At 40.3% G+C, this 14,245-nt stretch overlaps 1 protein-coding gene across 10 annotated transcripts in view; it reads left to right on the top strand.

The window, feature by feature from the left end:
- Positions 1–14,245, top strand: part of Ralgps2 (Ral GEF with PH domain and SH3 binding motif 2) — a 126,726-nt gene that overhangs the window by 19,110 nt on the left and 93,371 nt on the right. For 9 of the 10 annotated variants that reach the window (XM_052200592.1, XM_052200585.1, XM_052200593.1 and 6 more), the window contains one exon: positions 11,321–11,460. In XM_052200592.1, the coding sequence (XP_052056552.1) occupies positions 11,404–11,460 (57 nt within the window). In that variant the 5' untranslated portion in view covers positions 11,321–11,403. Of the gene's footprint in view, positions 1–8,341; positions 8,366–11,320; positions 11,461–14,245 lie in introns of those variants that run through there. The other variant, XM_052200591.1, reaches the window with a different exon arrangement.

The following is a 14,245-nucleotide window of genomic DNA, read 5'->3' as shown; positions in this document are numbered from 1 at the left end:
CTGGTGCAGATCTTCCTAAGCTCTAGATTATTTACAATGTATAACTCAATGCAAATGCTGCACAAAATAGTGACAGTGTATTGTTTAGGGAATGATAAAAATAAATAAGCATGTCCAGTGCAATTTTTCCTCATATGTTAGAGCTGGTTGAATCTGGACCCATAGAAGCCCCATTTATTTTGCAACCCCCCCCCCCCCCGCCTCCTTTCCCCTTTTTTGAGATAGGGTTTCATACTTGAGCTTATTATATAGCCAAGACTAGCTCTTGTCTCCCACCCCGTCTCCCACATCCTGGGATTATAGGCATATGTCTACACACCCAGTTTGGTAATTTTAAATTAGTGGAGGGCTTTACCTGCAGCTGAGTGGTAAAGTGCTTGCCTTGCATACCTGATGCTACAGGCTCACTCCCAGGACTGCCAAGAAACAAGCACCCAATCTTAGTTAATGGGATGGCTAACGTAAGGGAATGGAGTGTTAATTTGGTTAGTTAGATACTGGTGGACTAGATCTCTAGCTCTCATGTATTGAGGCCATGGTTTTCACCGTTCTAGGAGAAATGTAATGACTAGGAGAGTGTAACACATGGTAATTTATAATTTGTACTGAGCAGAGATTTGAACCCAGAGTCTATTGCCCAGTAAGGCACATTCCAGTATGTTTTATTAAAATGTTCTTCTGTGTAGTAACCTTTGATGGAGGTAATTCACAGTGAAAGAAATCTAAAAGTAAATATGTGTCATTTCCGACTTCTTAGAATCATTAACTATTTGTAAGACTAAAAGGAAAAGTAATTATACCTTAATGCTTTGTGCGCCATTATAGTATTTTCAAAGGTGGGGATCTTCCAAGGTGTTTTGGGACAGATCCCTCATAGTTTCAAGGGTTTATTGTATTTGTACTTAAGTCATCATAAAGGTATCCACTTGTTGGAATGACTGACAGTTTCCAGTGTCTTTATCTCTGTATTTTAACTTTCTAAGTCAAATTTGCTAGCTTGTCAGCTAGCAGTGCATTTACAAGAACTCATCCTTACTGGGGGGCAGGATAAAGTTCAGGCCTCCAGTTCTGTGACAGACTGTGATCACCCTTTATATCGATTCTCCACACTCGGTCCTCATACTTCTAATTTCTTTCTTGAATTTTGCTCCCTGTTACATTCAGACTATTGCCAATCTTTTAATAGAGATTTTTGCTTCTCTTAGCCTTTGTTTATACTATTAACTGTATTGTCTGTTCTTGTAGTGAGCTGCCATCAAAAGAGAGAGAGACAGACAGACTAATTATTTATCTCCTGCCACTCTGTCATTTTCACAGCAGTTGAGCATATGAGAAAGAATTGGTAAGGAAAGATGGTCTGGCTATGCAGAAAGTGCCAAGGATTGGCAAACAGATGTACAGTGAAAACCCATCTCTGTTGGTAACCCATTATTGATCGATCGGCTAATATATGACCTCAGCATTGGGTTGGTGCTCTCACGTAAAATCTTTGAAATGGAATGACGCAGTGGATTAGCAAATATGTTTTACTCTTTTCTTTATTTCTCTTCCGTTCATCTTAACACATTTGAAAGCTACAGTATTTTTCTCACTTTACAGCAAGGTTTTGCAGCTAAGGTTCTCCATTGGGAACAGGAGAAGGGCTGAGGATCAGCCTGGGAATGAGGGGCATCAAATGACCGAAGGATCTGGGGTTTGAAATACAGCCGAGCTGAGATATTTAAAATACCTTTAACTTTTCAGTAATATTCATCTCTGCTATTCTTTCCTTTTGCTTCAGGCAAAAATGCTTGTATATATGTAACTCAGTCCAAAAAAGCCATTCATGAGCACATTCTGGCTGGCTGTTCATGTTACTGAACAAGTGATCTCTATCGCCATCTGTTGGTAAGAGCTGTGCTTTTTACTAAACTGTTAAAGACAGCTTGCTTAGATAACTGAAATTTTCAAGGTGAAGAGTTTTGTAATTCAGGAGAATTTAATTTCCTTTCATATATATTTGGAAATAGTTTCAAATTAGAAGTGAAATTATAAGAATAGCATACCAAGATTCTCCACAGAAACAACCAAGAAGATAGACAGACAGACAGACAGACACACACACACACACACACACACACACACACACGTGTGTGTGTATATATCTCTTTAAAATTATTATGTATATATTTAATAGAAGATTTTCATATATATGTAAAGCTATTTTAATACATCTTATTTTATACATATATGTACAACATGTATACGTATGCATTCATTAAGGAGTTGGCCCTGTAGTCAGAGAGACTGAGAAGTCCCAAGACACATACATAGGTAGCGAGCTGGAGACCTGGGAGAACTGATAGTACTCATCTTTCCTCCCACGCCTTTATGTTCCCTCACAATTCCACAGCAGCACACTCTTGCTAGACATTTAAATCTACTTAGGATTCAATTGGGTTGTGTTCATGCTTTGATTGCTAGTATTATATAAGCATGCCTAAAAAAAAAAAAAAAAAACTCAAGTACATAGTATTGTGAGTTAAGTGGCTTTCTAAGAGTCAGTCTTGAGTACAGAACCTGACCAGAATGTATAAACTCCCAGCAAAACGACATAGTAAAATAATGTTTAGAGCACCTATTTATAGCTAACCTATGTGCATGTTCTGGTATAGAGGTTAGAGTTCTTTTTTCAAAAATTTATTTCTTTTATTTTTTGAAATTATAATTATTTCCCTTTGTCTTCCTTCCTATATATCCCTTTGTACTCATGGCTTCTTTTTCTAGTAATAGCTGAACATAGTATTACACATATAAATTATGTAAATGCACAAATAAAAACTGCTCAGTCTATATCATTTTTAAAAGAATTCTTTTGTTATTTTAAATTACAAGTATATGTATATGTGTGTGTGGGGGGGGTATTTATGGACATGTGCCTCATGCTGTTGATGGACCAATGTGCCCCAGGCTAGTGATGGACCCGTGTGCCCCAGGCTGGCTGGTGATGTTCCAGTGTGCCCCCACATTGGTGATGTTTTGCCTTAGTACCATGTGCTCTTTGGCTATAGGTAAAAGAAGCACTTCCTGCTGTCTTTATCCCCTCCCTTCTAGTTTAATATGCTGACTTAGTTTTGAAAACCTCCTTTCTCAGACTTTGTAAATGTATGCCTTAAACATTTAGAAACAAGTTTAAAGAATAAATAGTTATTTTAACTTAAACAATCATTTAGTGAGTAAAACTTCCTGGATAATGGTGTATTTAGTTGTTCTGACATGATACTCTAAACATGTAGTAGATTCACTTAACATCACCAGCGTTTCCCCCTTTCGCTTCTTGGGTGGTGTGTGCAGTTGCTAGCCCTGTCATTATGGTTGGCTTCAAGCAATGGGAGTCTGTCCAGAACTCGCTCTCTCACAGTTTCAGGGTGTGCACGTATCCATGAGAACTGTCACCATTGTTTGAAATTCTTGCTACTCAGATTTAGACTTAAGTACAGCTTATATTTTTACATTTCATGCCAAGGATAATTGACCTTTTAGTCCTGAACTGAGAATACATTTTATATATTTGAATAAACTGATAACATGGTTAATTTATAGATACTAAGTATCCTTAGAAGATTTAAAACACTTCAACATAGGAAACTTAAAGTTATTCAACTGGTATCATCTGTGTAAGTATTCTGATATTTGAGAAACTCTGAGGTTTGAACCATTTCTAGTCCTCAAGCGCTAGAGCTGAGGGAGGCTCAGCTGGACTTAGAAGTCAGTTCCCAACATCAGAGGTCAGCACCCTGAAGAGACAGCCGTTTAGAACTGCATAGGTATACGACATGCTGGAGACTTAGTGTTCTTATTAAGTATGTAAATTCACCTCCTTTCCCCTAAACAGATAATTTGCTCAGTGAAACATACTTGGTTAGACCTATAATTGAAGCTCCACAGTCCTTGTTTTTACACTGTTTTTGTTTGTTTGTTTGTTTTTACCATTTTATTTGACCCCCTAAGCAAGGAGGGCAGTGTGAAATTATTCGTAGATTCAGATAAATTACATTATTTTCTTTTTGATATTACCTGTTAGAGACTGTTTTCTGTGTGACCAAGAATTCTGAGTTAGGTGCAGTGACAATGTATGAGGAAAGCTGAAGTCAAAAGGCTAGGGTGTGGACTTGCGTGGTGGGGTGTGGACATGCGTGGTGGGGTGTGGACGTGCGTGGTGGAGTGTGGACGTGCGTGGTGGAGTGTGGACATGCGTGGTGGGGTGTGGACATGCGTGGTGGAGTGTGGACGTGCGTGGTGGAGTGTGGACGTGCGTGGTGGAGTGTGAACGTGCGTGGTGGAGTGTGGACATGCGTGGTTTATAGCAAAAGCATCTAAAGGAGGGTTCTGAAGAGAAGAGATTTCAGAACATTGATGGGAAAGAACTTGCATGTCAGTTTTGTCTTAATGACAGGTAACTGCTTTCTACTATTACTTCCTTACAGAAACTGTTACAGATGGTTCCCAGTACCTGTCTCTGCTAGCCTACATTTATTTCTCTGCTGGACTATTGAGACTTGTACAGCTCTGCTGCTTTGAGCCTGCCCAGAGCTCATCAGAGGTCCTTCATGTGTGGCAGGCCAGGGTTCTGTGTCATATCTTCTTCAAAATTTGTGTGTTTGTATTGTTTCTACTGTCTCATCGTGGTTTTGATTTCCTCTTACTCTTTGGCTTGTCTTCCTTTATAATCTTAAATACCTACTTTTTTAGAAATCATCTGATTCTTGAAACTGAGTCATATAATACAGTAGTTTGTTTGTTTTTCTTGCTCCTTTCATTCCTAGCCATATTTTAAGTTCGATCAGAGTAGGGCAAACTTTTAGGTTCCCCTTCATTTGTGCTCACTCTTTGGTGAAGCTCTAAAAATATTAAGTCATCTTAATCATGGTTAAAATAGCTATTTCTACTCCAGAGTTTTCTTCCAGTTGGTGTAAACTTAAACAGGAGATAGTTTTTCATGTTTTCTTGCTCTCTGAAGTATTTCGTGGTACACTAATCCTCTGAAAATGTTTTTGTCATTCCCCCACCCCCACCCTGCCCCAGCTGCGAACCAAACTCAGGGTCCTGTGCTTGGTAAGCAAGAGCTCTGCCACTGTGCTCCTGCCAGTGACCCCCAACCCTGGTTCTCCCTCTCAAGAAAATTTGTTTGTAGTTGTGTGTGCATGTGTAGTGGGGAGTGGTGTGGGCATGTGAGTGCAGGAGACGGACGGGCAGCTGCGGGTGGAGGTGTGGGCTCTGGGTACCAGTCTCCTGCTAGAGCAGTGTGGCCTCCTCACTCTTACGCCTCTTACCGGGCTGGATTTCTAAGTCGATGGCTTTTTCTCTAGGCACTTTGAAGCCCTTACTTTCTTACTGGTGGTGATATGAAATCCTCAGGGTTTTGTTGTTCCTACATAAGTAATTGGCCTTTTAGATCACTTTCAAAAGAAGTCCTTGCCAGTTTAAAGCAGTACATGAAGAATATGGTTCGTTTTGTTCGTCCTGCCTAGGGTGGCCCTGAGTATGAGCCCCTCCCCTCTTCTGAGTTCTGGGAGCTCTACAGCCTCTGCCTGTGCCTCTCATCACCTCCTTTGGCTCTGCTTTCAGGGTGCTTAGGGTTTACTCTGCTTTTCACTTCCTCCATGGCTTCCCTGTCTGGACCGCACTTTGTGTGTTACTTTCCTGTTTACTTACCTCGTGAATTCCTTCTTACACAGAGTTTCGCATGCTGCTTCTGTAGTGAATTTTAATTTTATTCTAAACTCTTATTTCTCTTTATTCCTTCCTTCTTTGGAGGCCACTGATTTTAGTCCTTTGTGCTGGTAGGCTCTGTCTGGTGGTTTGCGTGAGAGGTAATTGCAGTCACTGTTGCCCCCTTTAGTTTACAGTAGGTTGTGTGCTCACAAGAGCTGCCGGTGCTTCTGTAGTGAGTCCATCAATGAGGCTTTCTTTTTTTGACTGTTATGTGTTTCTCGATCAGATTTTGTTTCTACTGTTTGTCTGTGTTGAAGAATTACAACTGTCGTGAACTTTATTTTTAAGGCAGGGTCTTACTATGTAGTCTTGCTGGCCTAGAGCTCTCTGTGTAGACCAGAGTGACCTCAAAGTCACAGCGATATGACTGGCCATGTGAACATATTTTAATGTGGATTTCTTGAAGATCTTGGGCCATGATGGTAATGTAGATTCAGATTCTGTGTCTGTGTGATATGTATCTGAAATAAGGATGTTAGGTGTAGATACTGTCTTCTGACCTCAACATTAAGCCCAGGCCAACACAGATAAGTTTACATACACATCTTCCTAGGCCACAGCACAATTTTCCTCCAGAGCATTTTGCCACCAATGGGCCACACTTTGACCTCTCTGGCTCTGCTTCAAATGGAGATGGGTGGGGATGGGGTTGGAAGGAGAGAGTGTGTGCCTTGGTTCTATTTTTAGTTTTTAGTGGCCTTGTCTTTTCTCTTCAACTGGGAATCACAGTGTGTTTTTAGATTATCTTGTCAACTGTGTTGCTAGAAATGCTCATCATCCATGATAATTAAATGACTAAATCCTTCCTGTCATCTTGTGGGCTTGCATGTCATATTTAAATACCATTTCCGGTACTTTCACTGCTTGTCTGGTTTATATAATCTTGCCCTATGCTTTGTTCAGGCATTTACTCCTTCTTCCAACAGGTGTGTATTTTGTAGATAATTATGTGAAATAAGTTATATATACATGAATGCAAAGATGAAGGATAATGTTTTTAATGTCATTTAACATCAAGAAACTAAAAGATGATTAAGGAAAGAGAAAATAAACAGTGTGAAAATGCCATTTTTGTGGTAGATGTTAGGCAGGGAACCTTTTATAGCCCAGATCTTTATCAGAACTCATTCTTTTGAAATTTCTATCATAATAAATTGAACTTTTGTGACCTATAAATAGCAAAGATAATCATGTAGTGCTGTACCAGAAATGGCTTTTAGAGACAGCTGCACTTCTTATTAAACTTTTGTCCTAAACAGTTCAGTGTCAGTTACACAGCATTTTCATGACAAATTACAAGGCGAAGCGTTAGACTCCGGCTTGCGTCTGCATGTGTGCAGGCTGCTCACACCTTTGGGATGCCTGTGAGTGGCAGAAAGCGTAGCTTTAATTGTTATTTAAAATAAAGGTTGAAGGAAAACAAGCTGTCCGTCATAATTTAAATATGGAAGAGTCTAAGGGTTTGCTTTCTCTTGCTGAACTGATGTCACCCTTGTCATGTGTCCTTTTGTCACTCGTGCAGGCTGGAGAACAGTGCTAAGGGTTGGTGTCTCTCCTATCTTAGTGTGGGTTCCTGTCTTTGAACTTACATATCCAGGCTGAGCTCTCACCTGCGTCCGGGTTTGTATTTACTTAATGATCCATTTGAATAGTTACAATGTAAGGTTTCCTTTTTTTGAAGCAAATACAATATTTTTAAATTATGGGATATCTTTCCACATCAATTCTATTAAAAGCTGAAATCAGTTTGCTTCACTCCAGATACCCTGACAGTACTTGAGTCAGACTGGGGATTATGGGACTTGCAGACATGGAGATAATGCAAATGCTGCAGCAAAGCAGTCACCATGACGGTAGATCATTCTGTGAAAAGAGTCACCCATATTTTGGTCTGTTCATAGATACTCAACATTACAGTTGGTTACTGAATAGTAGACATTATTACATACATGAAGCTGGGTGAGGCTGACAGTTAGTGGTGTTGAAGAATAAAAACCAACAGTATAAACTGAAAGTTTTCTGTATAAACTTCAAACTAGAATAAACTGTAATTGCAGCTGGAGTAGAGATGGAGAGGCAACAGAAACCTTGTTAGATTCAAGTCTAGAGGCTTCCCTAGTCAGAGCGACTAAAGCTTGACTAGGAGCTGATGATTCAAGAAGTCACAGCATAGCGGGATCTGGCAAACCCAGCAGTGACATCTACAAGTCTCTACAAGTCGTGCTCCCTAGTGTGGGGGTGTTACAGTGTAGTGCTCAACACAGAGAAGGGTATATACATAGTCTCGGGTGCTGAAGGAAATAACATTTAGTTACATACCAAGGCGATAATATGCAGCTGTTCGCTCAGATCAGCTGATAGGGAATTTTTTCATCAGTGTTTTATTAAGAGGAAAAAGAAAAATAGTGTTTGGTATTGGAAGAACCCTTGAAAAGATGGCCGCTGTGGAGGCTAAATTGTTGCTCACGTGCAGTTTGATGCTCTAGTGTGTGAACTGAAGCAAGAATCTAAGACTATACGTCTCAAGGCTTCCTGTCTAAGGGCTCAAATTGCTTGTTTGGAAGAAACCAGAAGACAGCCAGAATAAATGTCTTCAGAAGCAAAAAAGAGAGTAAGTTGAAATTAGTGAATTTAACTAAGAAAATAGTTAGATGTTCCTCAACAGAGGAATGGATAGAGAAAATGTGGTACATTTCCACAGTGGAATACTACTCAGTTATTAAAAACGGAGAATTCATGAAATTCTTAGGCAAATGGATGGAGCTAGAAAATGTCCTGAGTGAGGTAACCCAATCACAAAAGAACACGCATAGTATGCACTCACTGATAAATGGATATTAGCCCAGAAGCTTAGACTACCCAAGATTCAATTCACAGACCAAACAAAACTCAAGAAGAAGGAAGACCAAAGCATGGATACTCTGGTCCTTCTTAGAAGGGGGAACAAAATACCCACAGGAGGAGATACAGAGACAAAGTGTGGATCAGAGACTGAAGGAAAGACCATCCAGAGACTGCCCCACCTAGGGATCCATCCCATATACAGTTACCAAACCCACACACTATTGTGGATGCTAACAAGTGCTTGCTGACAGGAACCTGATGTAGCTATCTCCTGAGAGACTTTGCCAGTGCCTGACAAATACAGAGGGAGACACTCTCAGCCAACCATTGAACTGATCATAGGGTCCCCAATGAAGGAGCTAGAGAAAGGACCCAAGGAGCTGAAGGGGTTTGCAGCCCCATAGGAGGAACAGCAATATGAACCAACCAGTACCCCCAGAGCTCCCAGGGACTAAACCACCAACCAAAGAGTACACATGGAGAGACCCATGGCTCCAGATGCATATGTAGCAGAGGATGGCCTTGTTGGACATCAGAGGGAGAAGAGGCCCTTGGTCCTGAGAAGGCTTGATGCCCCAGGGTAGGGGAGTGTCAGGACAGGGAAGCAGGAATGGGGTAGATTGGTGAGCAGGGGGAGGGGGGATGGGTTAGGGTGTTTTCAGAGGGGAAACCAGGAAAAGGGATAACATTTGAAGTGTAAATAAAGAAAATATCTTAAAAAAAAAAAGCCTTTTACATGTCAAAAAAAGTTATTGTGATATTTGTAGTCATGAATGAGAGTGTCACTTTATATTTCTAGGAAAATGAAATAAACTACAATATATATTTGTCTCACTTAATTTGTCTTGAGATGCATATAAAAAACCCATGCTTTTTTTTAGTTTCTCATATAATGGATTTTAATATAACTCATGAAATATTTTAATGACAACCAGGCAAAACCAGGCAAGAGGATTTGTGACCAGCCTAAGTTCTATAGTTAGTTTAAAACACATACGCACATACATAGACACACAGAGAGATTGAAAGTAAGTAAAGAAAACCGAATTCAAGCGCACTGATGCTTATTCTTAGTCTGTGTTACCTTTATTCAGTAAATAGTAATAAAATTTATATCTCTAACATGTAGATTAAAGATATAATTTTTTTCTTTTTTTTTAACAATTAAATCAAAATCTTTTTCTTAACACTAGGGGGCTCTCTAGATTTATGGATTCTTGTTATATATCAGTGTGGGAAATCATTTGAAAACATTTCATTACAAATTGAGTGCTATTGCTAGAAAATATCAGAGATCAGCTTAGGCTCTAGAAAGTTCTAGACCAGTCTGGTTTGCAGAGTACGGTGAAGTTTCGAAACTCCCTCTATCCCAGGAGTAAAATTGGAAGCAGGCAAAGAAAACCTGATTGAATTGCATTAATGTATAATTCATTATAAAGTTGGGTTTTAAAGTACTACTTACTCGTTTAAGATTGGGCCTCACTGTGTAGCCCAGGTTGGCCTGGAACTTTCAGGGTAGTCTAGGCTGGTCTTGGGCTTGTGACCTCTGACTTTGCCTCCTAGGGTCAGGGTTACAGATGTAGCTCACCGTATGTACCCAGGACAAGCTGTTCTTTTAGGTACAACAAGTGTCAGCCTCATCCTAGCAGTGTTTTGTGAGGAGAACGAAGCCTGTGTGGTGAGAGCGTGTGAGCTAGAAGCAAGTTTTGTGCTCTTCATTTCCATACTGATTCTGTAAATGGTTCCTAAATCCCATTAATTCAAATGTGCTTATTTTAAAAATTGGAGAATGATGTTTTGTTCCTCAAAAGTACTAAGGCTAATCTGAAGAAATGAAGATAATTTAACATGTGTTTGAAAGTTGCTGTCAGCAGTTATAATTTTGAAGCTTTTGAAACCCCAGGAGCATGTTTTAGTCCATCTGAGGAACATTCTTATTCCTTTCGTGTTAGGATACTCAACCAGATAGACTCTGATTGCCAGAAGTGTATTTAAACACTTGAGCTCCATGTTCTTCACCACAGCTCTGTGAAATAGACACTCATTGTTGTGCATTTTATACGTGAGGAGTCAGTACAGAAAAGTTGACTTGTTGTCTTCCTATGTAGACTATAAGTGTCTTGTTTCAGAGCTCATGGTTTCTTTGGGAGTTGGAGGGGAGTCTGTACTGGGAATTGAACCTAGATCCTTAGCTGTACGCTTTCCACTACAGAGCTGTCTCCCCAGCCCCCTCTCCCCTCTAGTGAGTTGTCTGGTCTGTCCTTGAGTTTGCCACCATCCTGCCTCAGACTGCTGCCTAGCTGGGATAGCAGGCTTGCATCAGCAGGTCCAGCAGAGCCGAGCTTTGTAGAGAAAGGGTGTAATAGACTTGGTAGAGTATCATGGGCAGTTTAGACTCAGTTTGTAAGGTAAATAGTGTAGAATACCCAACTTACAGTTTCTTTTATGATAAAAATAGGTATTTAAATTTGGAAATGGACTTAAAGTCTGTTTATCCTGTTATTTTACAGAAAAGAAGAAATTATACTGTGGTGTTTAGGAAAGATAGTAAACTTTCAAGTGAATATTGTGATTTTAGTAAGGTGGAAAGAAAAGCCAGTGGCTTGGCTAAAATAAAGACCTAAGCACAGTCATGCTTCCCTGGTGTGCCAGGGGCACGGGGGTCTTGTTGAACATAAGGAAAGACACACATTTTAATTTCTTCTTTGTTTTTTTCCGACAGGAATGATGTATTTGTGGCCTTGGACATGAAGTAATCGGACCTCTGTTGCCGTCACTGTAGGCTCAGGGGCTGATGAGGAAAGCATGGACCTGATGAACGGGCAGGCCAGCAGTGTCAATATCGCAGCTGCTCTCGCCGAGGTGAGGCCAGCACCCAGCACCCTCCTTATAACGCTGTTTTCTAAACTTCCAAAGGTTACCTTTGGTTACTTTCAAATCAGTGAAACGAAGGACTAACCACTTTTACAGCTTGTCTTCAACTACTCTTTCTTAGTCATCAGACAGAATAATAGATGTTATTGTTATGTCTTTGTACCTTGGTCATATTTGTCCCCTTCTGTTTTCCCCTACTTGCTAGTTTCCTTCTCCTTACAAGTAGTATTCTTTGGCTTTTAAAACACACACACACACACACACACACACACACACACACACACACACCTAGGTTCTCTGTATATGAGAAAGACATGCAGTAGGTTTTCTTTCACCCCTCCCCTCTTACCTCCTCCTATTTTCTCCTCTCTCTACTCCCCTGTCTCTCTTGTTGAGGTAGGATTTCTCTGTGTAGCCCTGGCTGTCCTAGAATTTGGTCTGTAGACCAGGCTGGCCTTGAACTGGAGATCTGCTTGCCTCTGCCTCCTGAGTGCTGGGATTAAAGGTGTGAGCCACCACCGCCAGGCTCTCCCTTCTCTATAGATACCGTTCTCTACCCCTTACTGGTCCCCATCTACTTTGATGTTCAATATACATACATGTGTATTTATATTTAAATAGGATTTTTCATAATCCAAGAAGAATATGCGGTATTTGTTTTTCTGATGACTATTATTTGTCTGTGTGTGTGGTGTATGCATATGAGAGTAGAAGCTCACGGTGCCTGGACATGTACGTGTGGAGGCTGGAGCAGGAGGACATAGGGTGTCTTTTTCTACCACCTTTGCTTTACTGCCATGAGACAAGGCTGGGCGGGCACTGGGCAGTCAAACTCAGGACCTCATGCTCAGAGAGTAAGCTCGCTTACCCACAGGGCCATTTCTAAGGGTTTGTGTTTATTAATTTGTTTTGAAACAGAGTCTCATGGTATAACCTTGACTGGCCTAGAAGTCACTTTGTAGACTGTGTTGACCTCAAAGTCCCAGCAGTCTGCCTGTTTCAACCTCCCAAGTGCTCGCACTAAAGGACATGAGCTACTACCATGCCTGATCTTTTGTTTTTTAAACTAAATTTTGTCATTCACATGTTAATTACATCATACAAGTATTTTATCTTTTTAAGATACTTGAAAATAATAATAAATAATGATTGCTTACAACTTTTTATTGGGGTTAGTAGTTAAAGAAGCTGTTTTGGGATATTCAGTCACACAGGTACCTTGGAGACCTTGGCTTTAACACTGTTGGAGAGCAGAACTACTGTTTGGGAAGCAGTAGGAAGGGTTTGCGTTGCTGATGTAGTTTAGAGTTGAAATGGACATTAAGACTGAAGGAGGAAGTCAGTTCTTTCGTTCATATGATTTTATTTTTCCTCTTCATTTTTATTGCTTTGCATACAGATTTCAAGTACTTTCCTTAAAATTTTAGTGTTTCTTACATTTTTTTTTGGTTTTTCTTACAGTAATAGACGAGAATACTGTTTGATTCCTCAGTCCCCTGATTGTATTGATCTTTAATAGTCTTAACCAACAAGCCCGACAACCCCTTTTCTGACATCTGTGAGTAGCAGGACCGTTTCATAGCTTCCTGTGCAAAGATAGATTTTTTGCTGTTGTTTTGTTTACTTGAGTGACTTTGGGCACCACACCCTTTTGTCACAACAGAGTCTGCCAGCAAATTCAAAATTATAATCTTATGTGATGTAATCACAGAAGTCATACCCTTCCTTTTTTGCATATTTTATTCATCAGATCTTGCCCACACTGAAGGGGTAAAATTTATTCAAAAATGTTTGTTTTATTTAAAAATGCCACATCTCATGGAGCCCAGGCTCACTTCAAGCCCAGTGTGTAGTCAAGGATCTTCCAGATGCTTAGATCAGAGCCATGTGCTGCCGTGTCTGCCCTGAGTTTTCTGTTTGTTTTTTCCTGATTCATTTAATTAAAATTTAATAGTAATTAATATTCTTTTATTTTAGAAGTTGTTATGTAGTGTGTGCATGTATGTGTGTATTTCACATGAGTGCAAATTCCTTTGGAGGAGAGGTGTCAGGTCACAAAGAGGTGGAGTTACAGGTGCTGGGATCTGAATTCTGTCCATTCTTAACTACTGATGTATCTCTACTGCCCCTAGTTAATATTCTTTAAAATACAGCTCTTAAACTTTCCATAAACTTCTGGTGGTTCTTTGTAGCCTACTGTAGTAGTCAGGATTCTCTAGAGTCACAGAACTTATAGAATGTCTCTATATATTAAGGGAACATTTTTGGAATGATTTATAGTTTGCAGTCCAACTAACCCAACAATGGGCAGCTCTGAATGGGAAGTCTAAGAATCTAGTAGCTGCTCAGTCCCAGGAGTCTAGGAGTCTCAGCTGGGATCCTGAAGTAGGTTCCGGCAGATGTGCTGGGGAGTAAGTGCCAACAGGCGAAGAGCAGTCTTTCTTTTTCCATTGTCCTTATGTAGGCCTGAGAGGAAGGGATGGCCCAGATCAAAGGTGTGTACTACCACACCTGGACCTAAGCTTGTCTTTACTTAGAACTTGCTCTGTCCCAGGATGGCCTCAGTGATCTCCATGCCTGTGTCTCATGGGATTAAAGTCCTAGACCTAAGCTTTTCATGGCCACTGTGCCTCAAGGTCTGAATCAAAAGTGTATGTCATCCCATGTCAAGATCCAGATCAAAAGCCTGTGTCTTCCAGGGCCATGATCTGAATCACAGGTGTGCTCTCCATTTCTGGATTGTAGTTCATTCCAGATATAGTCACGTGGACAA

This window comes from Apodemus sylvaticus, chromosome 12 (assembly GCF_947179515.1).
Source record: "Apodemus sylvaticus chromosome 12, mApoSyl1.1, whole genome shotgun sequence".
NCBI lineage: Eukaryota > Metazoa > Chordata > Mammalia > Rodentia > Muridae > Apodemus > Apodemus sylvaticus.
The sequence above is the reverse complement of the archived record's forward strand: the minus strand, read 5'-3'. Positions and strand labels throughout refer to the sequence as shown.